We start from the raw sequence: 27,439 nt of genomic DNA on the forward strand, positions 1-27,439 counted from the left end.
ACTTCCTTTTCCTTCTGTCTCTCGTGTTCCTTTCCCCGATTCCTTTGTCTATATTTCTCTTCGTCCGGCCCTTCCTTCCGTTTTCTTCTCTCTTTCTCCCTCTCTCTCTCTCTCTCTCCTTACACATTTCCGAGCTCCAACCTTGTATGTTTCTCTCTCGTATTCATAAATTCGTCTCTTGCTTCCTCTTACATTGAAGTGGCCGTGTATTTACTTAACTCACAGGTGGATCTTGTCTCCTGTCTCCTTGTCTTCATGTCTCCCCGTGCCCCCACACTCCCTGCATGTCGTCCCTTTGTCGTGGTCATCTTGGCGTAATCACCTCCCATAAACCAAGATGAGCTTACACACAGGAGAGAAACGGCAAGCACAGAACACTTGGAACACACTCATCGCTTCATTTTGCCTTGTTTCTTCAATCTTCGCGCGATTACAATGATGGATAGACATGCATGGAGATGTGTCACGCTCTCCTTCTCCCGTATTGTTGTATTTTCTTTGTGTGCATGAGAGAGAGACAGAGAGAGAGAGAGAGAGAGGGGTAATATATGTATACACGATTGTTTTTCTCTCTGTCCTCTGTCTTGGGTCTTGAAGCAGATGGATGTGATTTCGTATTTTTCTCTTTTTTTTTTTTTTGTCCATGATAGATTCTTTCTGTGATTGCCTCTCCATCTTGTGTCTTGCAATCTGTCTTCTAGTTTTTCTCCTGCTGGTGTCGAGACCGATGCTCCAGTGCTATTTTTGTTTTTACGTGTGTGTGTGTGTGTGTGTGTGTGTGTGTGTGTGTGTGTGTGTGTGTGTGTGTGTGTGTGTGTGTGTGTGTGTGTGTGTGTGTGTGTGTGTGTGTGTGTGTGTGTGTGTGAATGGTCTGTTACATGTTTTGAGATTTTATTGTGGTTCTCTCTCTCTCTCTCTCTCTCTCTCTCTCTCTCTCTCTCTCTCTCTCTCTCTCTCTCTCTCTCTCTCTCTCTCTCTCTCTCTCTCTCTCTCTCTCACACACACACAAAAGAAACAAACATAGATCCAGTAGTCTATGTGTTGTCGTCAGAGAGAGAGAGAGAGAGAGAGAGAGAGAGAGAGACTGCCCTAACTTTTCGTCTCTTGATAAAGTTTTGGCAGAAGAAAGGGTTAAGTCTTGGCATTGATTTGCTTCGAAACGTTCCATTGAATCTGACAAGTGACTGTAATTTTATTTAGAAGCTGTGTGTGTTTGTGTGTGTGTGTGTGTGTGTGTGTGTGTGTGTGTGTGTGTGTGTTCCTCAGTGGTGGTCCATATACATTTTTAACCGCTATTTGTTTCCTTATCCGTATTAACACTTCTTTTACCGTGGTTGCCTTGCTGCTGACAGGATGTAATGCATATATGAAGACGGTTGAAGTGGTGGTGGTGGTGGTGGCTGTCGTGTTAGCATTGGTGGTAATGGTGGTGGTGGTGATAGTTTGTGGAAAGATATTTGTGTTTGTGTGTGTATTTGTGTGTCTGCGTGTAATAAAAATGGATTTCTTGAGTGGTGGTGGCAGTCGTGTTAGCACTGGTGGTAGTTAGTGGTGGTGGTGATGATAGTTTGCGGAAATAAGTTCGTGGGTGTTTGTGTGTTTGCGTGTAAGAAAGATGAATTTCTTGTCTCTCTTTCCTTATTCAGTTCATTTACTTCCTTCAAAAATCTTACGTAACATTATTTTTATCATCTAATGTTTTGTGGTGAGAAGTGTGTGTGTGTGTGTTTTTGTGTGTGTATTTGTGTTTCCTTGTGGTAAAGGTGAATTTGGGCTCTCAGTTCCCGTATTCAGTTCATTTACGTCCTAAAATAAAACACAGAGAACATATTTCCATCATCTCTATTGACCCTTCCAGTACCATGACGCATTTCCATATTTATTCTGCTTACTATTTGGTGATTCTATACACGTTCAGAAACTTAAGTGGGGATTAAAATAGTGTAGACTAGCCATTAATCTTCTGACCTCCATAGACCTTTCCTAATGTCAATAAAATCATCTAATCGTACCCAAAACTCGTGAAAATAAGTCCCAGTACTGAAGAGGTTAATGAACATACAGACAACTAACTGAAATACGAATAACTAATCTAGAAATACCTGAAGTTTAGCTATCGAGGGTAAAACTTCCCTGTTGACACATGAGACTTAACGAGGTGAGTGTGGATGAAGAGGCAGCGAGTGTAGAAGGTAGAATTGAATATTAGCGTGAGGGAAGTGATGATAATGCCCAACTATGCTCAAGTTTCCTCTTCTTTATGCTGTTCTCAGTGCCTCCAGGCGCAAACACGGCGGTGAGGGATGAGGAGAGCGAAACAGGAAGAAGAGGAGGAAAAAGAGAAGAAGAAGGATAGCAGAAGAGAAAATAGAAAACACATTACTGATCAGAACGTAACAGGAAGAAGAAATGGAAAAAGAGGAAGAGGATAAAAGAAAAGGAGGAAAAAGAAGAGGAGAAGGATAGTAGAAGGGAAAATAGAAAACACATTATTAATCGCTTTTGACGGTGGAAAGTGTGGCGTCGTTGTCACAGTGGCGGTCCAGAAAAGTGTTCACAAGAAGCGTTTTCTTCATTTCCATTTCCATTTTTCTACTATCGAATGTTTTTGAATGATTTGTCCTTGCGAGATGGATATTGTTTTTCAGTATTGCGTTTGTTGTTATTGTGAGGTTAGCGTGGCAGCAACAGTGGTGATGAATGGAAAGGGAAAACCAGGTTGATTAGCTTTACTTCTTAGCTATAATTGATTCACCGTTGAGAGAGAGAGAGAGAGAGAGAGAGAGAGAGCATGTCATTTCCTCTGGGTACGCATCATTTTTTTATGTTTCACGGAGCCATCAACGCATTATCTCTGGTTGCCATAGAGACATACAGTTGGCCCGGTTGGCATGCTGATGAGGGGGGAAGCAGCAGCACTAACTTCCCCGGGAGGAAACTCGGCGAAATCTGTTAGAAAATGAAACTAGCCAACCTTTGCCTTTGTGTCTCTTCCCAGCGGTCAACATTAGCATAATTTCGTGACCTGGTGCTGTAGTGGCTAAGGCTCGGCTCAAAGTACATGTCCCTGATTCGAATTCTGGGTGAGGCGAGAGTTTAGGGACTGTTTGTTGGTTGTCTGTCCATGCAGTACGCGCCTACCACCCAGCAGGGAACAGTTACCCTCCGTATTTAAGTTTAATTTCAGGAGCAAAGATACAGTTGAGTAGAGGGGGAAAACTTGTACCTATGTGTGTGCGTGTGTGTGTGTGTGTGTGTGTGTGTGTGTGTGTGTGTTATATTCCAAGTGTGTTGGCATGTGTTACGGAAAACCACAAATGGATTATGCCACGCCGCGAGAATGGTAAACAGGGAAAGGAGAGGGAATAGAAATTGTTGCTGTTATTGTTACCGTTATTGTTATCTACTGCTATTATTATTACAATAACTGCGACTACAGTAACAACCACCACTTCTACTACTACTACTACTACTACTACTACTACTACTACTACTACTAACAACCACTACCATTACCACAACCACTACCACAAAAACTACCACTACTACAACCACTGCCACTATCACTACCACTACTACTACTATTACCGCTACCACCACTAACTACTACAACCACCACCACCACCACCATTACCACTACTACTACTATTACCACCACCACCACCACCACCTCTCTTGCTTGATGATGGACGACACTGCCGCCTCGCCTGCCTTGCACTGACAGGGGCGTAAAAGTTAACTGCTTTCATTTCCTTATCGGGCGCCGCGGTGTTCCCTGGCCAAATTAAATTCCAAAAGAGGGGGCACTTGTTGTGTGTGGGTCCGTGGGCTAGCGGGTTCAGGGTTCGGGGTTCGTGTTTGGGTTCGGTACGGTTTCCTTTGATTGTTTTGGTCGGTGTTTTCTGGCTGTCTGGGAGGAACACGGGGCCTTGCAGCGACCCCAAAACGTTTCCATCGGATTTTTCCTTTTTTAGTCTTCGTGTGACCAGAATATTCCCGTTACTGTTTCCTCTTGAACTCTTCTCCATGCTAAAAAAAAAAAAAAAAAAACAGGAAGAAGACGAAAGAGGTTACTAGTGGATAAAAAAAAAAAAGGAAGAGGAGGACCTGGAGGAGGAGGAAGAGGACTTGAACTTTTCTCCGTGCTAAAAGAAAATGAAAGGAAGAGGAAAAAAGGCACTAGTGGATGAAAAAGGAAGAAAAGGAGAAGGAGAAACTGGAGAAGGAGGAAGAGGAATGCAAGTCTGTGTGAAGATGAGTCGATGTACTCGCGTAGACACGGCGGGACATGGAGAGGCGGAGATTGAGGGAGGAAGAAGGAAGAGACGGATGTAGTCGATATGGGGAAGTAAAGGAGACATGAATGGGGTGGAATGGAGGCAAGGAGAGAGGTGGAAGAGAGTTATAGGCGGAGAGAAGGCGGGAAATGGGAGTGTGCATCAGAGGGGGTGGCTGAGTAGTCTTGTGTGAGCCCCTAACAGGTCTCTGCGGGCGGCGAGGTGACACTCTCTGCTCAGTCTTGCGTGTGTGAGCTTCCTGGCACGTCAATGAATATGAAACCTTGCTGGGAGTGTGTGTGTGTGTGTGTGTGTGTGTATGTGTGTGTGTGTGGGTGGGTGGGTGTTTGTGTGTGTGTGTGTGGGCAGGACAAAGAACAGAAAATCAGGTAAAGAGAAAGTATGTAAGAAAAAATAAATACAGATGTTTTTACTTCACGTTTGATATCAAGTTTTTTTTTCATCATCTGCGTAAATATGTACAACTATTTCTATTCTTTTACATCCTTCTTTATTACTTAATAGAAAAATTACACTAATGATGATGACGATGATGGTAGTAGTGGTGGTGGTGGTGGTGATGATAATGCTGAAACGTTTCCTAAGTCCATTTTTCTGTCCCAGAGTTCGAACACCAGTACTTGAACTTCGCCTTTTTATTCCTTCATTTAGTCCTGAAGTAGAAGGGCTTCGAGATACGACCTTGGGTGCCTCGATGAGTCCTGAAGTAGAAGGGCTTTGAGTTACGATCTTGGGTGCCTCGATGAGTCCTGAAGTAGAAGGGCTTCGAGATACAACCTTGGGTGCCTTGAGTCCTGAAGTAGAAGGGCTTCAAGATACGACCTTCCGTGCTCCAGTGGAAGACCTCACGTATTTCAGGGAGGGAGAAAGAAACTGCCCCAATGATATCCTGGCGAGGGAACTTTTAACACTTTGCGTCTCCACTTTGGCCTTCCACTTCCGCCACGTCGCTCTCCTCCACACATCCACACTTTTTATCCCCCTCGCTTTCCTGCTGTAACTTTCATTCTTTTCTTTTTTTACTTTTAATTTCCTCACGGTAGCTCTCTCTCTCTCTCTCTCTCTCTCTCTCTCTCTCTCTCTCGCTCTCGCTCTTGTTCTCGTCTATTGCATTCTTTTTACATTGATTTTCTTATGTTTTGTTTTATATCATGGCTTATTGGATGTGGCGTGACTCTCTCTCTCTCTCTCTCTCTCGCTCTCGCTCTCGCTCTTTCTCTCTTCGTTCTCGGTCTCATTATTCACCCCATCTCTTCCCATCATTTCTCCTCCCGCTTCGTTAATCTCTCGCCGTGAAAACCCTCCGTGGATGATAAACTGCCGCAATACTCCAAGCGAAGACAGGCCGCCGTGGGTAAGACCTGGGAACACATGCGCTGCTTCACTCCTTACTGTACTCTCACGGCGCCGAGTCTCGTGTCCCTGTTGAATGGTGAGAGGTTACGAAAAGGGAAGTGTCTGGGAAGATTTGGTTGGTGAACTGTGTGTGTGTGTGTGTGTGTGTGTGTGTGTGTGGGAAAGTGTAAATGAGATTGGTAGAAAAGTAAGGATTTTGAGGGATTATGTGATTCCTTTGGGCATTTTATTTTGCTTATTGAATGTTGAGAGGTTGTGAAAAGTTGTCTCTGGAAAATTGAGACGAGTAAAATGGGTTTTTATGTAAGAGGGAAAGATTGGCCAAGAGCAACAAAAATAGATATAAAAAGGCCCACTCAGTCGTTAGTCCCCCTTACAGTGCCTAAAAAGACGGATAAATGTTTGTGAAGGGAAACTGTAAATGAAATAGGTAAAAAGAAGGGTTTTGAGGGAATATATGGTGTGGTAGGGCATTTTTGTTACCTATTGAGTGGTGAAAGATTGCAAAAAGGAAGTTTCCATAAAAAATTGAGACGAGTGAGGTGTTTATGAAGTGGAAAAATAAGATGAATAAAAAAGAGGGAATTTAAAGGATGGTTTTGGTAAGGTAAGGTATTTTTGTTACGTATTGAATGGTGAAAAAAAATACGAAAATAAAACCCTTCTTAGAAAATCGAAGAGTTTATGAAGGGAAAATGTAAATGAGATGGGGAAAAGAGGAAGGATTTTGAGGGATTAATTGTATGGTAGGGCATTTTGTCACGTATTTAATGGTAAGAGATTGTGAAAAAGAAAGGCCTCCATAGAAAATTGAGGCTTTTAAAGTGTTTATGAAGGAAAAAAAAAAAGAAGACGAATAAAAAAAAAAAGGGGGATTTTGAGGGAATAGACGGAATGGTAAGGCATTTCTAAAACCTATTGAATGGTGAGACGTTATGAAAAAGGGAAGTTTCTGCAGGAAATATAGACAAGTAAAGTGTTTGTAAAGGGAATAATTGAATAAGATGGATAAAAATAAAGGAATGATTTTGAAGGATAGTAAAGTTACCGTAGGGTATTTCTATTCAACTCCTCTTAAATTCTTACGTGGTTGCGGCTGTCTTTCTTCCCGTTTTCTGCGGTAAATGCTGCTCAGATGGCGTTTTCTTTCTCGCTACTAAGTTCCCCATTTTCTTTTTAATTCCGTTTTCTTTCATTTCGTTTCTTTTACTTCCTCTCCGGTGATGCAATTTCCTCTTCCTTCTCCAGCGCCCTCCTCCTCCTCCTCCTCCTCCTCCTCCTCCTCCTCCTCCTCCTCCTCGTCTCTCTTCTCCTCCTCCTCCACCGACTTTCCCTCCTCCTCCTCCTCGTCTCTCTCCTCCTCCTCCTCCTCCTCCTCCTCTTCCTCCTCTTCCACTACCACCGCCTACTCTTCCTCCTCCTCCTGGTTTCCCTCCTCCTTCTACCTCCTCCTCCTCCTCCTCCTCCTGCTCGTGTTCCCCCATCTCCCCTGTCTTTCCCATTCCCACTCCACTCTTCCTCCCAAGAGAGAGAGAGAGAGAGAGAGGAGTCATTTCATCTCTATCCAAGAGGAGCGAAAAGAGTAATAGTGGCCATGAGGGAAGGCTTAGTGATGGGCTACCCACTCCCACGTCCTCGTCCCGTCCATACCCTCCACGAGCCTTGACACGAGAGAGAGAGTATCATGCTGACGGTTTTGGCATTTTTTACACTTTTTAGAGAGCCAGCACTCAAGTGGGCCTTTTTTTTAACTTTCTTCTTTTTGCCCTTGGCTGGCCCTCTTCCTTACGTAAAAAATATATAAATAGATAAATAAAAAATGCTATTAACCTCTTCAGTACTGGGACATATTTTTACCGTGATTTTTGGGGTATGATTAGACAGTTTTATTTGCATTAGAAAGGGTGTCTATGGGAGTCAGAAGATTAATAGCCAGAGTCTTCAATGATTTAATCCCCGCATAGTTTTCTGGAGCTATTTAAATCATCAAATAGTAAGGAGTATGAATATGAAATAGCGTCATAATACTGAAGGGGTTTAGAGTGTTTCTATTTTTCTCTGGTCTTGATATTCTCTCTTCTTTTCTTCTCTGCCTTTGTCTGGGTGGAAGAAAGAGTTGATTATGTATCTTGTAGTTTTGTTTTCTCTCTTTCTAATTAATGCTCTCACTGCTATTAAATGTGCTTCTGTTTTGTCTCTAGTCTTGATATTTTCTCTTCTTTTTTCTGCCTTTGTGTGGGTGAAAGAAAAAGTAAATTATGTATCAGGTATTGTTTTATTTCTCTCTCTTTAATTAATCTTTTCACTCTATTAAAAGTGCTTCTATTTATATTTGTTCTTGATATTTTCTCTCATTTTCTTCTCTACCTTTGATTGTGTAGGTGAAAGAAAAAATTAATTACGTATTAGGTATTTCTTATTTCTCTCTCTTTAATTAATCTTCTCACTTTATTAGAAGTGCTTCTGTTTATAGCTGGTCTTGATATTCTTTCTATTTTCTTCTCTGCCTTTGTGTGGGTGAAAGAAAAAATTAATTACGTATCAGGCGTTTTTTATTTCTTTCTCTTTGATTAATCTTTTCACTGCTAATTGGTGGAATACTGTCCCTTTAACCTTTTCCTTACTATGACACGTTTTTTTATTTATCCTACTTAGTATTTGATGATTTTGTACAACTTCAACAACTTATGTGGGGATTAAAATGATGAAGACTCTAGCCATTAATCTTCTGACCTGCATAGACCCTTCCTAATGTCAATAAAATGGTCTAATCGTACACAATTGAAGGTTAAAATGTGTCCCAGTACTGAAGGGCTTGAAATAGTGAAGACTGTGGCCATTAATCTTGTGACCTCCATTCCTCTTCCTAATGTCAATAAAATGGTCGAATCGTACACAACTCTCAGTGTAAAAATGTGTCCCAGCACTGAAGGGATTAAAATAGGGAAGACTTTGGCCATTAATCTTCTGACCTGCATAGACCCTTCCTAATGTCAATAAAATGGTGTAATCGTACGCAGTTATCAAGGTAAAAATGTATCCCAGCACTGAAAGGATGAAGACTGTGGCCATTAATCTTCTGACCTGCATAGATCCTTCCTAATGTCAATAAAATGGTGTAATCGTACGCAACTCAAGATAAAAATGTGTCCCAGCACTGAACCGGTTAAAAGTGCTCGTATTTTTCTCTGGTCTTGATAATCCCTCTCTTTTTCTTCCCTGGATGAAAGAAAAAGAAATATATATCAGCCGTATTTTTATTTTTCTCTTAATTTAATCTTTTCACTGCTATTTGGTATACTGTCTCTGAGTTACTAAACACTTTGAGGTATTTTTCACATACCACAGCCACCTTTAGATAGTGTAATAGCTGGAAATAGCAAAATATAGTCTTTTTATGCCTTTATTTCTTGCATATGCTTGTGAAGACCCCTTGCATTGATTTTAGTGCTGGGAATTGCTTCATGTCGCTGTGAACGGGTCAACCTCCACAAATACCAAGGAAAAACTAAGCATGATGAAAATAAACGCGTTCTCTCCCTCTCCTGATGTAACCGTCCGTCTGTTTCTGTTTCTGAACCTTTTGTACATGAAAAAACACCCACTTTTATTGAGGTTCCGGCATTTCAAGCGTGCCTTTTTTGCCCATTGGTGGCTGGTCGGCGCGAGGTGAGGTGCGAGTTGTGTGGGCGAGCAACAGAGGAGGGAGAGCAAGGCCGGGGAGTTGTGAATGGCTCATTGTTGCACGATCTCGCTACCCCAACACTCCGCCAGCACTGAACACAAGTCCCAGCCATTGTGACGCGCCAAGCCACAAAACGTCAGCTGGTCGTTAACATGATATTATCTCGCATCTCGTGTAAGAATATATCAAAATGATTATGCCATGAGTAATACAATATGATATAGTGTTAGGAGTGTAGGAATGTATTATAACCGGGGTTAAATGCGCTATGAATATTAGTATACATTGTATTTTTATGGTATACAAATATATCGAGTCAGAAATGCACTGAAACCGAGGTGAAATGCATGATGAATTTAGTGTTTAGTGTTCTAGTGAGATAGAAAATGATAATGTATACAAAATTCGGCTTTCAATGGCCTGTATTCTGAAACGCTTTGCTCTCTCACCACCACTGCTTTCCAATGGTTCCAGTTGAAGATATGCGTGTTTTTAAAAGATATTTCTAAGATTCTGGTGAAGGACTGGCAAGATTTCCAGTTTATTAAAAGAAGAAACTGCCTTGAAAACCGGGCTAGTTGTCTCTGTGGCCTTGAAAAAATGTCATACTGAGAGAGCAAGGCATTTCTGAGTATGGGCTAAAAACTTACGGCTAAAAATTTCAAGAGCTGCGTCAAAAGAGTAGCGTCGGGACTCTGGATGGCGGGGCTCTAGATGAAGACGCAGTGCAGCACATTGGCCTGTATTGTTCGGGGCGGCTACCACAAGACCCATGCGCCGCCCTGTAAGTGGAGCAGTTGAGTCAGATCAAAGGAACTCAAGGCTGGGCGAGACGAAAAGAAATATAACAAACAGAAAAGATGAAAAAATTGTCGAAGTAATCGTAAATGTTGAAGGAAATATTACTCAACGGAAAAAATATATAAACGTGAGGAAAGTTTTAGGTGATGTGGATGGTGGTAAAGGGAAGGAAGGCTGGTGTGGATGTATGATGAGAGTCAGGGAGGTGTGTGCGTGAGGCAAGGAGGAAAGTATGTGCTGGGCTGATGGGATTAAAGGAGATGTGTTTGGCGCAGGAGATTAAATAGTAAAAGAGAGAGAGCAAAAGCAACAGCAGAAGAGGAGGACTCCGGGGGACGCTTCCAGGCAAGAACCCAAAACAAAGCTGCCTAAGAAGTGCGTTACGAGGGACAACGTTTTCTTTTTTACTATTCTGCCGAGATGTGTGTGTGTGTGTGTGTGTGTGTGTGTGTGTGTGTGTGTGTGTGTGTTTGATCTGCTGCAGTCTCTGACGAGACAGCCAGACGTTACCCTACGGAACGAGCTCAGAGCTCATTATTTCCGATCTTCGGATAGGCCTGAGACCAGGCACACACCACACACCGGGACAACAAGGTCACAACTCCTCGATTTACATCCCGTACCTACTCACTGCTAGGTGAACAGGGGCTACACGTGAAAGGAGACACACCCAAATATCTCCACCCGGCCGGGGAATCGAACCCCGGTCCTCTGGCTTGTGAAGCCAGCGCTCTAACCACTGAGCTACCGGGCGTGTGTGTGTGTGTGTGTGTGTGTGTGTGTGTGTGTGTTGTGTGCCTTCTGCCTCAAATGTTTACATCAGTCTTTCTTGGATGTGTCCTTCATGTTTATCCTTCTAAGTCTGTTTTCCTTCCCTTCAGCCATCTATACTGCAGACGAAAGCGGATTTCTGGGACCATTTCGTATTCAGACCAAATATGGATGAGTGATTTTTCCAGTGTAGGACGATGTAGGAGCTATGGTGAATATTTCCTCACACACACACACACACACACACACACACACACACACACACACACACACACACACACACACACACACACACACACACACACACACACACACACACACACACACACACACACACACACACACACACAGGGTCGTAGGGTGGTGAGCGAAGGTGGTTCAGGAGTGGTCAGTGACAGCGGGGACAAGTGGCCGCCCAGAAGCATTACTCGACTCCGCCTCAGTTCCTCCAGCCCCGCGGCATTAATAAGTCATTGTTTCACTCACTGAGGACGGTAAACTTGTCACGTGATATAAATAACTGCAGTCCTCTTAATTCTTTACATTATTGATCTTTTTTTTTCTTCTCACGAGCTTTTTTTAATATAAACTCTTGCACTCAGTCTGCAACTCTTAACGTGCTAAATATAATGTTAATGGGTAAATTTTTCTCTTCAACTCAAGACTTCAGGAACTTTTATCTTGTTGTATTTAATGTCCACCCAGTGCAAGAAGGCAGACAGCCGAGTCAAGGCGTCACGGCCAGCGTCTTTATGGGAGTTGAGATAGGGAAGGGGTTCCAGGCCCGCTATTTCTGTCCCTCCAGGTTACCTTATTATATACACACATAAAATGTTCTTGGGCCATAAGGCAGGCAGGCAATTCCGCTCCGCCTGGCCACGGCTGGGTCGCTCTCCTGGTTGTCGAGACTACCACACCTGAACACTGACACTTGGCCGCTCCTTTCTATACATTCTTCCGTTGAAACTTCACCTACATGTATAGTAATGATTATGAGAATTAGAATATGAAAGTACATGTAAATACCTTAACCCCTTCAGTACCATGACCCGTTTCCATATTCATTCTGTTTAATATTTGGTGATTTCAGGCAGTCTCAGAAACTCATGTTGGGGATTAGAATAGTGAAGACTGTGGCCATTGATCGTTTGACCTCTACAGACTCTCCCTAATGTCAATAAAACTTTCTAATCGTACACAAATCTCAAGGTAAAAATGCGTCCTAGTACTGAAGGGATTAAACTGTTAATTACCTGATTTAATTTAGTGTATCTGCTAATTGTGTTCACTGCGCTGGGTCAGTGAGTCAGCCAGTCTAGCCTTCTTGTTCCTCACAGTCATTAGTCACTCCTTTAATTCACGAATCAATGGATGCCTCCTCCCTCACTCGATGAACACACGCATGACTAATTCAACCTGCATCCGTCACGCTGCATCCATTTATTCATTTGTCTTTTTCCCTGAGTGTCACGCCCACTCGTCGCTTCGCCCATCTGCTGCTGACACCTGGAGCTGAGCCTCTGATTAACCTTTTCCTCAGTGCCGCTGTGACCTTACAAAAATCATTCCCGTCTGCCGAATGGAAAGCGAACGTTCAGGACGGGACACGGGCTGGTTATGGAAAGGAGGGAGGGAGCGAAGGAACGAGGGAGGGAGGGAGGGTGATTGGGTTCAGTCCGGGATCAATTGAAGGTATTAATAGGGATGGTACGGCTGAAGCGGCGAGGACGGTGGGTGGGTGCGATAGCGAGGAGATGGACGACAAGCAGCTGAGTTGTTTGCTGGAATAGGAATGAGGTACTAAAGGCTGTGAGAGGCTGGGGGGAGGGTGGCGGCTTGCAGGGCTGGCAATAAGTTGGTGACGGAATGGATAGCTAAAGCACGAGGCAGGTTTAGGATGAGGGAGGTGATAATTCGGCTGGGGAGTGAGACGGGGGTGAAATGAGACGAAGAGGCGTAGTAGGAATAGTTTGAGAAGTAGTGGGAGGAGTAGGAGATAGAGAGGGAGTGTTGTAGCGGTTCCAGGTAGAGTGTGAGATAAAGAGAAGGGAAAGCAGGAAGAAAGAGGAGCAAGCAGCGTAGGAGGAGGAAGAGGAAGAGGAGGCGTTAGTGGTGGTGATGGTGGTAGCGAAAGATCAGTAATGGGAAGATTTTCGAGCCGAGCAGGAGGAGGAGAGGAAGGGTGTGGTTGAGGAGAAGGAGGAGGAGGAGGAGGAGGAGGAGGAGGAGGAGGAGGAGAGAGAAGGCTGCAGTGATCAGGTGGTCTAGTTATGTTTAATTAATTACTTGCAACGTATTAATTGAAATCATCTTTTAGTGTTACGTTTCTCTCTCTTTCTACGTTTTTTTTCTATTTTTTTCATTCTTTTCTCTTTTTTTTTTTACTCAGCAGCACCCCGGCACACCAAAATGAATGAAAGGCTACAACAGTGTGCCGAAAAGTAACAACAATAACAACAGGAACACTATTTATCCCAACACTGCCTCAGTAATTGCCTCTCAATTTGAATTAATATTTTTTTCAGCTTGTTGGGAATTCCATAGTTAACTCAAAACAAACTACCACAATTTAAGCCGCAGCCATGAATGTTAATTGTCACCTGTACAACCCACGAATACACTAAACAATATACATAAATAAAGTCGAAATTTCCCCGCAGTGCGATAAATTACCTCAGTAAATTGAAGTCACATCGTCTTTCTCTTCCCTTTCTCTTTATGAGGGAGCAGGTGTGGGGAGAGAAGGGAGAGGGAGAAGAGGAGGGAGAGAAAGAAGGAGAGGGAGGGGGGAGGATATTGCATACCAATGAAAGGGCGAGGATTTCTGGTACAGCAGCCGACCCTCTTATCCCAGACAGCCCTATGAATAAAATATGTTTTCCGCTACTCTCTACGAAAACCCGTGGCGATGAGGAATAACGGGGGGAGGAAGGTGTGGGCGGGCATCAGCTGACTCTTCCGTAGCGAGGCTTTGATCAGCGGGGGATTTGTTTGCTCGGGACTCCTGGAAGCCTGAAAATTGTGAGCGCCAGGTTTTTCTGAGGGGTTTTTTTTCTTTTTCTATTTTTTTACACCATGTGGGCTTTTCACGGGAATTTATGGGTTAAAGGGGATACTTTTTGGGATACCTCCTATCTCAAAGCCCACCCACTAGGAAACCGTTGCCCCGAGTGAGGAAGCCCAACCTACACTTGGACCGTGGACGCTTGGAGACCCCTCGGACCCCAAAGCACGCATGGTTCCACTGTACCACGGCGGCTTATGTTTGTTTCCTTGAATGAAGATATCAGGGGCAGAAAAATATACTTGATATTTATAATGGAGTCGCTTCAGGTTGTGTAGATACTCAAATGTTCTGTGTCTGGTTATATATACAAATTTCTATATTTATCTGCCTGCCTGCCAATTCCTGGATCCATGTATTAGCTAACACAACTTTTTTTTCCCTTCCCTTTCCTCGATTTATTCACAATTCCTGAGTTACAAGAAATTTAAAAGTGAAATTGGTGCTTGGATTTGTTCCGTGAGAGAGAAGAGAGAGAGAGAGAGAGGGGGGGGGAGGCTTTGTGGGCAGGGGAGCTGGAATGGAACAAGTGCGAAATATTTTCTCGTGTTTTCGTCCTTACCTGTTCGCGGAAATTTAGAAATAACAAAATAACCGAAAACATGAAAGGAAGCAAGTATTACACTGCAGTAAATGTAATCCCATCTACCTTAAGACGACTCTGGGGAATTCAGAAAAGTTTTGTAAATTTTAAAACGAAAATGTCTTGAAAGTTGTAAATGAGGAAAGGAAACCGTTGGAGAGCACAAGACAAAAATATGAGAAAGTAATGTAAAAGAAGCACGTGTGTAAGACATAGCACGAAGGAACACAAAACCTGGAGTGATCATAAGTTTTGAAAAGTTTCCTGGTGTAGCTGTGGCTGTGGCTGTGGCTGGCGAGATGTGGCAGACAGTCGGGCCAGGTTTGACAGCGGATAGGATCGCAGGACTTGGACATGACGCGTGCTGACGATACGGGTGATGTCCCAGAGTCCTATTATTACTTCCTGGATGCTGGTGCTTGACGATCACAGCCTCGCATGGTGACAGCCTGCCCTCCCTCGCGCTCCCTCACCGCCTCATGCTAAACCACTGTTGATCGTCTTGGAAGTAGAGCACCGAGTTAAAATGACATATATTTGGTTTATGGAGATCTCTATCGAGAAAATAGTCTTGCGTGGGCATTCTTAATGTTCTGCTGAACGTCCAGGCTGCTCGGGGCGAGCCTGTCTTGTCACCGCTGAGCACCTAACGGCTCCACAAAGGGTGCCGCTGCGAGGCACTTTGGGATTTTTTGTGGGTTTAGAGGCACAATGGCGCCGTTGCCGCTTCAAGGCTCATCATATTAAGACTGTCTATGTTACGATATTCTCATAATGTTACATCGCCAGCCTCTGCTAACAATATTTCCCTTCGGAGATTGCTTTTCTCTTGGCCCGGCGTGGGGCAAGGGCCTTGATGGCGTCACTTATAAGCGAGTTTGCATAAGCATTGCTGCTCCTCCCTTTAAGTGAAGGCGTCCACGAGATTTGCCTTTCAACGAAGAGTTAGTGCACTTTGTGTGCATCTTTTAGTTGACTTATTGTAAGAAAGATTTTGATAAATGCATCATGCGGGAGAAGCGCATTAGGAAACGTAATTTAAAGAAGTCGTTACATGCGACATATTGGTTTGGGCTTCGTTGATACTGACGTAATCTTGGAGTTTTGTTGGTAGGTTCACCATCAAATAAAACTGCTTGTCCTTGCGGACTGTGGAACACAGACCAGGGTCCAGGAGGTGAGGCCTCCCTGAATGAGGCATCGCTGTCACTTAGTGTGAGTGGTGAGGAGATTCAGAAGATGCCGACCTCCACACTCCTGTAGCTCATGTCGTCCAATACCCATCTAGCAGACAAACGCACTTACTGGTACCACACCCATTCCTGTGTGTGTGTGTGTGTGTGTGTGTGTGTGTGTGTGTGTGTGTGTGTGTGTCATTGAGAACTCCCAGCAACTTTTCTCATTGTCGTAGGTACAATTTATAGCCGAGTTTCCCGCTATACGTTCGACACAAAATAAATGTAAGACCCAAAAAAACTAACAGTCTTACACAACACCAGTGCCGCCCTCTGCTACTGCACAGCCGCCCACAGACCAGCCTGCACCGCCCAGACACCATCCCTGCCTCCCTCTCTGCCCCAACTCCCACACAAACACGGACACACGAGAGGGAAAGAATACACCCCATCCACATTCATTTTGTTGTTCTCAGATGCCCTTTTTTTTCCCTCCTTCGGTGAAATATGAGGAGACGTGATGGATGATGTTAATGGGTGACTTTCCCCGTCATATTGCCTGTCTCCGTCCGTCATTTCACCCTTTAATAATCCCTCTTTCTACGCTTTACTTTCCTCGCTACTCGTAAATTTTGCTGCTAAATGTCTTAACAGATATTTTTTCTATTTTATCCCCAGTTTTCGTGTTTGATTATGTGCTCGTATTTCCGGCAAGAGTTATATTGCCTTGTGTGTGTGTGTGTGTGTGTGTGTGTGTGTGTGTGTGTGTAGCGGAAGTAACAGAGGAATAAAAGAAAAGTAAGGGAAGATACAAGAACCCATCAGGTCCATGATACATGTCTCCCCATATCCAGCTATTATCTTCACCCATAAATTTGTCTAATCTTCTTTTTCAAGCTCCATAACGGCTCAGTAGCGTAGAGGGGATGTAAGGCTCTCTCTCTCTCTCTCTCTCTCTCTCTCTCTCTCTCTCTCTCTCTCTCTCTCTCTCCTAGATAAAAAAAAAAAGAAAAAGCAAAAAAATGTTACTTACCTAGATAATGAATATTCTCTACATTTCTCTCTCTCTCTCTCTCTCTCTCTCTCTCTCTCTCTCTCTCTCTCTCTCTCTCTCTCTCTCTCTCTCTCATTTCCGATCCATAACGTCAGGAAGATTGATGGTGACCTAACCGCGAGCCTGGCGCCCTTATGCAAGACGAGCCTGTCTGTAACCTTTGGCCGGGACGCTCTGTGTTTTGACGGCGCCCTTTGATCTTTGTCCCAGCCGCCACCTGGCCCTGCTGGCGGCGGGATGAACGGTATCTGGGCCGTAAGACACTGATGTGATTCCAGCTCACTGAGGCCACAATGGTTATCGAGAGAGAGAGAGAGAGAGAGAGAGAGAGAGAGAGAGAGAGAGAGAGAGAGAGAGAGAGTGCGCAGAGAATATTCATTATGTAGGTAGGTATGTGACATTTTTTTTTTTTTCATTTTTACTTTTCGATTTAAGCAAGGACACAAGCTTCTGGTTTGAGTTGCCAGCATTACCTATTGTTCTGTAAATAATGATTCCTTCGGCTGCTGCGAGGTTTGTGAAAAGGCGTCAAGCAGTGCGAAGGACGTGAAAGGCTGGAGTGGCGGGGCCTTGTTGACGATGTTGATTGGCGGGGACAAAGTGAAGCGTCATTGGGAAATTGTGATTGCTTCTCGTGCACTGTCTGCTGGGACTGTGTGTGTGTGTGTGTGTGTGTGTGTGTGTGTGTGTGTGTGTGTGTGTATATATATATATATATATATATATATATATATATATATATATATATATATATATATATATATATATATATATATATATATACACACACACACACACACACACACACACACACACACACACACACACACACACACACACACACACACACACACACACACACACGCCTTAGTGTCAGTATTTACGGAGGAATTGAGTAAGAAATTTATCGTCAAATCGTTGACAATGAATTGGTTGGAAGTGAGTGTTGTCATGACGGCTTATCTTCATTACAGAGTGATACAAGTGTACACACGTGCGACACAGGCACCAGAATGACTCTTGAACCTTGGTCTCGGGGCCGGAGAGCTTTGTGCCGATACTAGAAAACTGAATTTGAACAAGTGCTTTTAACATAATTGACAGACAGACGGACACCAGGTGGAGGCCCCGAGGCATAGGAATGATGAAAGTAGTGGAGAGTGACATTGGCGATACGATTAGGGACGAAAAAGTGTTCAGCAGGTTGTGAGATCAGGACACCTGTTGCCACCCCTCCACAATAAACTGAAAGCAAGAATCCGCGAGAGCGGTACATAATTTCCGGGCGCGTGGCAGCAAAGCGAGTCCCAGGAGCCATGGCGGTGCTGTGCGAGCGGCCCCCGGAGCTGCTCACTCCGCCCAACGTCATCATCACACGCAACAAGAACAACAACAACAGCCTCAACAACAACGGCCACAGCATGAGAGTCAGGCTGGTCGAGGTAAGCATGAGTGTGACTGCCACCTACCCATTAGTTAGGCACACAGACCTGTTCTACCCACGCCACCCGCCCAACACTAAGGTAATTCTTCCTGTGGCCTTGTGGCGCCTCCCTATTGAGGGCACGTCCTGGCGCGTCACAGCAGTCACCAGCCAGGCCACCAGAGTGTCATGCATGCCACGCACTCCTTCCATGCTTGCTGTGGAATGTGGACACGTGCATGTGGAAGCGTGGTGGTCAATAAACAGTAGTTCTTAAGGTGGACGAGGCCGAACACATCTTGCTGCTTACATACAGGACTGATGTCATTGTTGCTGGTGTGTCAGCCATGAATGTCAGCTGTGAAGGTGACTTTTCTGCTGCTATTTCTGGTGCCATTGTGTTTCTGCCATCACTTTTTTTTTTTGTTTGTTTAACGCGCATCAATTAATTGTATTTGTCAGGTATTAAAATCTTGTTGAATCCAGTTTGCGCATCACGTCCTGAATGTGTGTGTGTGTGTGTGTGTGTGTGTGTGTGTGTGTGTGTTTCACTGTTTGATCTGCTGCAGTCTCTGAGGAGACAGCCAGACGTTACCCTACGGAACGAGCTCAGAGCTCATTATTTCCGATCTTCGGATAGGCCTGAGACCAGGCACACACCACACACCGGGACAACAAGGTCACAACTCCTCGATTTACATCCCGTACCTAGTCACTGTTAGGTGAACAGGGGCTACACGTGAAAGGAGACACACCCAAATATCTCCACCTGGTTCCTCTGGCTGTGAAGGAGAGCTACCGGATGTGTGTGTGTGTGTGTGTGTGTGTGTGTGTGTGTGTACTCGGTGGGAGGAGAAATGCTGATTGCTATTCACCGTGGGTCATGCTAACAAGGCAAGCATTAGAGTGTTATTGGCGCATGTTTTGCAATAACAAGTAATGCAGCAGCAGCGAGGGAGGAGGAGCAGCGGCCTGGAGGTAAATATCAAGCAGAATTCATATCAACGTTTGTCCGCAGTGTATTGTAACAGTCACCTCTCACATCTCTGCTCGCTGCCTGATGAAACCACTTCCTGTCAGAGAAAGTCATTTTTATTAGATGTACCATTTCCTTAACTTATTTTTTCTATTTTCACCAGCAACAAAATTATTTAATCCACTTTTCCACTTCAGGATTTGTGTTACTAGTGTTCTATTCTCAAAAGCAACACAATTTTATCCATCTCTCCTAAACCACTTCCTGTCAAAGAGTAATGCTTGTTGTAAGGTCCACTATTTCCTTAACTTTTTTTTATTCTCAGCAGCAACACAACCATCTTCTCCACTTCTTCACTCAGGGTTTGTGTTGTTTGTGTTCTATTTTTAGCAACACAAATATTTCATCCATCTTTCCTCTTCTCCCCTCAGGGTTTGTATTACTAGTGTTCTATTTTCAGCAACACAACTATTTTATCCACCTGTCCTCTTCTCCACTCAAGGTTTGTGTTGTTAATGTTCTATTCTCAGCAGCAACACAATATTTTATCCACCTCTCCACTTCTCCAGGCCGGATTTGTGTTGTTTCATGTTCTATTTTCAGCAACACAAATATTTTATCCATCTCTCCATTTCTCCATTCAGAGTTTGTGTTATTAGTATTCCAGTCTTTGCAGCAACACAATATTTTATCCACCTCTCCTCTTCTTCACTCAGGGTTTGTGTTGTTAGTGTCCTCTGATGTCGAGATAATAGGACTTGCTGAGGACTTAAGGTTACGGTGGTCAAGTTATGAGAGCTTCTGATCAAAAACTCTGGAACTCCCTGCCTTCTGTATTACCATCTTCCTACGACTTGACTTCTTTTAAGAGGGAGATTTCAAGACGTTTGTTCCTGAATTTTGGCTAACTCTCTTAATCTTTTAGGGAACTGGCAATCAAGTGGGCCTTTTCTTTTTATATTTTGTTACCCTTGGCCACCTTCCCCATGTTCCATAAAAAAAAGGGAAAAAATGAGAAGGAATCCGTCTGCACAAGAACACTGCACGGCGCCTCCTCTCCTCGCGGTTTGGAATTTATCAAGTGTTTATTTTCCGAGCAAAATCTTTTACTAATTTTTCTGTCTTTTTTTCTTTCTTTCCAGGTGAGTACCTCCTGTGTGGGTTCCTGAAGGGACTGTTAACGTGTGGTGAGTGTTACCTGTGTGCGTCTGTGTGTCTGTGTGTCTGTGGTTTGGAGGGTTTAGATAGTGTCTGTGTGTTTGTGTGTCTGTGTTTTGGAGGGTTTAGATAGCGTCTGTGTGTCTATGTGTCTGTGTGTCTGTGTTTTGGGGGTGTAGATAGCGTCTGTGTGTCTGTGTTTTGGAGGGTTTAGATAGCGTCTGTGTGTCTATGTGTCTGTGTTTTGGGGGTGTAGATAGCGTCTGTGTGTCTGTGTGTTAATCCACTATTTACTCATTATTTTGTGGTATTTCCGTGAAAGTATAGACACCATGCAATTCCCTTATTCTCCATCAATATCTACAGTAATGCCAGATGACAAAAATCCATAAACCATTTTCCAGTTAGTGAATTACTGATGACAAACCGTATTCCCAAGTACCTTTTCTACACACACACACACACACCGTCTGGCAAAGCAGCGATCTAAGTCCTTAATGTGGTACGTCAATAAATAACAATCGAGGGAGAGAACCACAGAAAGAAGGCTAATGCTCTCAGAAATTAACGTGTTTATGTGGACTGCACGTGTCTGGACTTCCCTCGCCATTATCGGCTTTAGAGGCAGCCCAGTGTTAAGTCTGCAGATGTGAGGGATGACTGATAAAGTGCGCTGGCATGAGAGAGAGAGAGAGAGAGAGAGAGAGAGAGAGAGAGAGAGAGAGAGAGAGAGAGAGAGAGAGAGAGAGAGAGAACAAGTGATAATGAACATTGTGGAAATGGAAATATTATGAGATCTGAGAGGTTGACAATGAATTTCCTGCGGTCAAGGGAAATGTAAACTTAAAGGGGATGAAAATTATGAGGATAAGGCTGAAGATGACGATGATAATGATGATGGTGATGAAGAGGAACAGGAGGAGGAGGAGGAAGAAGAAGAAGAAGAAGAAGAAGAAGAAGAAGAAGAAGAAGAAGAAGAAGAAGAAGAAGAAGAAGAGGAAAAGGTTGTGGAGGAGGAGGAGGAGGAGGAGGAGGTTGAGGAGGAGGAAAAAAAACAGTTGATTTCACTTCTTTATTTTCTAAGATTAATTGTTGACAATTTAGAAAGCTCAAGTACTGCACATTACATCTTTACGAGAGTCACTCACACACACACACACACACACACACACACACACACACACACACACACACACACACACACACACACACACACACACACACACACACACACCACAGGGAACAAAACCAGGCAAGTTCCGTAATTAAGTAGCGGGTTCTCTGTGGCTCGCTTGATACATTCATTAGAGAAACTTGAGTAGAGTGCACGAGTGTCACTCTACAGTATTTCTTCCTGCTGCGACTTTGTACCACCTTTTTACCTTTCCCTTGTTCGTTCTCCACCTGAACCCGCGCCTTCCTGATCCACACCCTATCCTTCCTCCCCCCGTCTCTCTCTTTCCCGTCCCACACTCCTCAGAATATGCCGAAGTTGGATAGAGGAGGATGGCTGCTGGAGGTTGGCTGTCGAGTGGGGTTCGTGTGTGCCTCTTCAACTCTGTCCTCCGAGTGTTTGCCGCCAAGTTTTCTGTGATGGGGGTGAAAATAGTGGTGTGTGTGTGTGTGTGTGTGTGTGTGTGTGTGTGTGTGTGTGTGTGTGTGTGTGTGTGTGTGTGTGATCATCTTTCTTTCACGGTAGTTAGCATATCTGCACGTGACATTTTTCTTTTTTTCTTTTCTTCTTATTTTACAGTAACTAATGCGATGTAAGACTGAGCGCTAACATCTTACAGTTACTAATAGCCTTCCTTAGCTCATTGCCTTCATTCCTAGCAAAGTAATGGGATTATAAGGTGCATTTATCATGTGGTATGGTGACAACGTTCTCTGAGGCAGCTGTAACCCTTCATGAAAGCATCTGATACCTTTCCCTTTGTTCATACATCTCTTTCTTGCTGCCTTACTCCCTCCCTTCTTCCCCTTTTCCCTTGAGTCCATCTGTTTTTTGTTTTTTCCTGCTTACAATACTCCCTTCCCTTCTTCTTCTTCTTCTTCTTCTTCTTCTTCTTCTTCTTCTTTGTTTCTTTCTTTTTCTTTTTCTACTTCTTTCTCTTCTATTTTTTCCTTCTTTTACCTTCCTTTTCTTCTTCCTTTTCTTTTCATCTTTTTCTTCTTCTTCTTCTTCTTCTTCTTCTTCTTCTTCTTCTTCTTCTTCTTCCTTCTTCTTTTCTTCTTCTTCTTCTTCTTCTTCTTCTTCTTCTTCTTCTTCTTCTTCTTCTTCTTCTTCTTTACTTTCTTATCGTTTTTCTGCATTTCTTCTTGTATCGCTCCCTCCTTCCTTCCCCTCTTCTTTACTTTCTGCTCGTATTTCTCCTTCCTCTCCCTCCTCCACTATCCCTTCATCCATCTATCTGCCTCTAACTTTCTACATCACTTCTTTTAGTCCTTCCCTTCTTGCCAAGCCGTTCGTTCATCCATGTCTTCTTTCACATCTGCATCCTTTCTTTCCTCCTTCACGCATCCCTTTCTTTCTGTCTCCTATCTTTTCTCTCCTTACTCGTTTCTTCATATAGGCGCTTACCCCTTTTTTTCTGATCGTGCAAAGCTGTTTCCTTTCTTCCCGGCATCTATTAGCATTGTTTCCTACCTCCCTTATTTCTTACGTTTTCCTGCGTGTGCATAAGAATTCCTTTCCTCCTTTCTTCCACTCTAGCGCCAGGGCAATACAATGCAATACAGCACACACACACAACTCCTAAGTCACTTTATGCTCCCAGTATCAGAGACTCATCGAAAATTTCCAACCTGTGCTCCGAGTCAGGCATTTCTTGACAACTTTTTCTCATTCGTTCTTCTCTCTTCCTTGCCTGACACATTCCATCTTGTAGATTCTTCAGGCGACTTCTTATCATGTATCTCTCGGAATTTCATTTAAAATTCCAACACCCCCCCACTCCACGGTCGTCCTGCCAAGAAATTCTAGCTCTATAATGCTAAAACACCATTATTCTCTCCTCTGAAAACGCTTCCTGCACCGGAAACTAAACTTCCTGTCTGAAAATGGCCTTGGAAGGAGATTCAGGGAGGAAAATCATTTCGGAATTAACAAAATTTGGATCCCACGAAGATTGCAAGTTCCTCCAGATTCCAAAATTGGTGATTGTCTTTCTCGGATTTTGCCGTCTTGACGCTTCGGGCCGCAATACGTCTTACTTGGGTGGTGGTGGTGGTGGTGCATACGGCGGGGAGAAGGCTGCTGGGCTCAAGCCTCGCTGGAGACAGGATGTCGGGTACATGGGGGGAGGGGTGGCAAAGGACACAGAACATTAAGATAGTGGTGTGTGTGTGTGTGTGTGTGTGTGTGTGTGTGTGTGTGTGTGTGTGTTAGAGGTTTTAGAGCAGGATACCAATACAGATAACAGCTTCATTTACACCTCCTCCTCTTCTCCTCCTCTTCCTCTTCCTCTTCCTTTTCCTCTTCCCTTTTCTTGGCCCTTCGTCTGAGAACTAAATGACAAGAAATCATGGAACATTTTCAAGTAATGTAATAAATATCTTATTTCAGTGATATTTATGACAAAAACAATGATAATGATCTTGATGATAATGATAATAACAATGATAATGATAAAAATGATAATAGTAATAATAATAACAATAATAATAATAATAGTGGTGATCATGATTATAAAGGTGATAGTAATAGTAGTATGTATGAGTGTTAACTAGAGTATTTCTGGTCTTTTATACACACACACACACACACACACACACACACACACACACACACACACACACACATATATATATATATATATATATATATATATATATATATATATATATATATATATATATGTAAATCTACTTGTTAGAATATTGTGGCAACTTTCATGAGGGACAGTCAAGGAATGTGTATGTGTTATATGGCGCTTTTCAAAAAATATCTTATTATGTTTTGTGTTAAAGTCTTTATTGTTGCAAAGAAAAAGAGCCGTCGCCAGGCAATTTATGGTGTAGAGTTCATTTACTGTTCCAGCAGCGCGCGCACCATGACTCTGGTGCTAAACAACGGCAGCTGTCGCCCCGCCCGGCCCTCCTGCTGCTTGTGTTGAAATACTTGCGTTAATATGAAACCACAAACACCTGCCTGCTTGTGGAAAGAACTAAGTGAGTATATTGAAAGTGATACAAGACTAAACTAAAGCATGGAATAAAAAATGTTGCCAACACCATTGTATCTTGTCAGTGTTGTGGTGAGGACGTGACAGTATGATGAACAACACAACAAAGCTCTGATAGAAAATGTTTGTTAGGACCATTTCTCTTTACCTTTACCCTTTAAGGAATAAAATAGTGTACGTGCCTATGTAGACGACTATCTGACAGGTCATTCAATCTAAGTGACGAAAATTTAATCGGACAAACTTTATGTCTATCACTGCAGGAAAAGGTACACGGCAAGGTTGAGGCAGCAAGCGGTCTGTACTTAGATGAAGTTAACAGCCTTCAGGAAAAGCAAATAACTGAGACACGTTTGCTATCAAGGTTGTCAAGGAGACGTTCTGTGTTCTAAGGAGACGGTGAGTCCTAGCAACCAATGTACCACTAACAACTTATGACGCTTGGTTAACTCCCCGACATGATAAGTGAAGGAGAAAAAAGGAAGAGAAAGTCATGGAAAATCTACGAGACGCGCTGTACCCAATTTCTGATATCGCTTTCCTGTCCGCGGTAACACATCTGGTCTGGACGTTTTTGTGCAGCGTGAACAAAAGCTCTTGAATAAACAAACACCAGCCTTTGAAATATTCATAGACACATATAGCATAAATATGTAAGATTATTATGGTGAGAATTAAGTTATTATTATTAGTCTTTTTACCATGAGACATTAATAAGCATAATTAATTACCGTATGAAACTATTACAACTCACACACACACACACACACACACACACACACACACACACACACACACACACACACACACACACACACACACACACACAGGAAATGTAAAACGTTGAACTTTCCAATAATAAAATAAAAAAAAAGATTATTAAAAGCGTGGCCAAAAAATATTGATACCAATTAAAAGAAGCGTCATCGGAGCAGCTCGAGAGAGAGAGAGAGAGAACACATCTTTATTGTCAACTATTAATACATAGCATCATTACCCGGGAAACACAATCCCTCTGTAGCTCAACTCAAACATAATACTCTCTCTCTCTCTCTCTCTCTCTCTCTCTCTCTCTCTCTCTCTCTCTCTCTCTCTCTCTCCTGCCCCGTTAAAGCCGCTAACCACTGACCCACATCACTGAGTTCAAGGTCAGGCAGGATAACGATAACCTGGAAGCGAGAGAGAGAGAGAGAGAGAGAGAGAATACTGTCTGCCTTCCTTTTCCTTCCCTTGCCTTTGCCTTGCCTTGCCTTTCCTTTCCTTTCCTTCCCTTACTTTCCCTTGCCTTTCCTTGCCTTCCCTTACCTTGCCTTGCCTTACCTTCCCTTGCCTTACCTTTCCTTGCCTTCCCTTACCTTGCTTTGCCTTTCTGCCTCTCCCTCCCTCGTGCCGCCTGGACACTCGCCACCCCCGGATACCGCCAATAAACGCTATGGTACGGAATGTTAGACGTTTTCGGTATTGTCTTGTAGCGTGTGTCGTGCGTGCGTCGTAGTGGATGGACTGGTGTAGGAGCGGAGAAGTGGAGGTTTCTGGGTGAGAGGGGAAGGGAAGTGTGAGCATGAGAAGACGGTGGTAAACAAATAGGTCGGTTGAATCTTCTTGACTTTAGGTTGCCTAGTTGCGGGTTGTGGTGGCGGAGGGGTAGTCATGGCAACGGTAAACCCACTCCGCTGTCTCGATCATTCCACTTCCGCGTGTGTGTGTGTGTGTGTGTGTGTGTGTGTGTGTGTGTGTGTGTGTGTGTGTGTGTGTGTGTGTGTGTGTGTGTGTTTATCTCTCACTCTGCTAGTCTGTTTCTCAATTTGCTTTCTCTCTCTCTCTCTCTCTCTCTCTCTCTCTCTCTCTCTCTCTCTCTCTCTCTCTCTCTCTCTCTCTCTCTCTCTCTCTCTCTCTCTCTCTCAAATAAGGCGTTCGAATAACAAGTAGGCAGAGCGTAGCAAAACACTCCAGGCATCATGTTTTCCGATCAGATAGCTAACCCTCTGCTCCTCCTCCTCTTCCTCCTCCCGTGAAAGACAATGCGCGACTCCTGACTTGTTTTCCGCCGAGCTAGCTAAATAACACTTCGTCCTGTGTGCTAGACGATTGAACTTAAGAACTTGTCTCCCTTAAGGTATAAAAAGCAGTTCTACCTATAGTCTTTGTATTGTCAAGAGTAATTCGATATAAAAGTGTGATAAGGTGTAACAGGCAAGGCTTAAACACTTCAGCACCATGATGCATTTCCATATACATTTTGCTTACCGTTTCGTGACTTTTAACAGGTTCAGGAACTCATGTGAGGGGTTAGAATAGTGAAGACTGTGGCCATTAATCTTCTCAACCCCTGTACACCTTTCCTAATGTCAATAAAATGGTCAAATCGTACACAAATCTAAGGTCTAAATGTGTCCCGGGGTTAAAATAGTGAAGACTGTGGCCATTAATCTTCTCAACTGTAAAGTGGTTAAAATAGTGAAGACTGTGGCCATTAATCTTCTCAACCCCTATAGACTGTCAATAAAATGGTCAAATGGTCAAAATGTGTCCCAGTATTGAAGGAGTTTAATGAAAGTTTGGTTGGTTAGTTTGTTTAAGCTGAACATCGGCTGTATGGGCGATATTCTTCTTGATGTCTGATTCCTGCTGCTAAGAAACAGAATTATGGAGGAGGAGGTGAAGAAAACGCAGGTGTAAGGAGGTGAGTCTATTACCAACGGGAATAAACTCTCTTCACCTCCTCCTCCAACTTGGCTGAATGTCTGAACAAACAGAATTATATGAAAGTTAATGAACCTTTCAAAGAAGTTTTCTTGACTGCTGTAACAATTTTAACGAGAATTCTGCACTGAGGGGAGAAACAACCATGAGACCCTGACTATTTAACGCATTACTCCAACCTAACCTGACCAATTACCTCTATAATCTA

At 43.5% G+C, this 27,439-nt stretch overlaps 1 protein-coding gene across 3 annotated transcripts in view; it reads left to right on the top strand.

Moving 5' to 3' along the window:
- The window catches only part of LOC123504483 (gamma-2-syntrophin-like), a 378,342-nt gene that overhangs the window by 225,300 nt on the left and 125,603 nt on the right, over nt 1-27,439 (top strand). Inside the window, exon 1 of one of the 3 annotated variants that reach the window (XM_045255018.1) lies at nt 17,764-18,229. The exons of the other annotated variants lie outside the window; for them this stretch is intronic. Within the exon in view, the coding sequence (XP_045110953.1) occupies nt 18,104-18,229 (126 nt within the window). The 5' untranslated portion in view covers nt 17,764-18,103. Of the gene's footprint in view, nt 1-17,763; nt 18,230-27,439 lie in introns of those variants that run through there. 3 annotated transcript variants of the gene reach the window in all.

This window comes from Portunus trituberculatus, chromosome 16, assembly GCF_017591435.1.
Source record: "Portunus trituberculatus isolate SZX2019 chromosome 16, ASM1759143v1, whole genome shotgun sequence".
NCBI lineage: Eukaryota > Metazoa > Arthropoda > Malacostraca > Decapoda > Portunidae > Portunus > Portunus trituberculatus.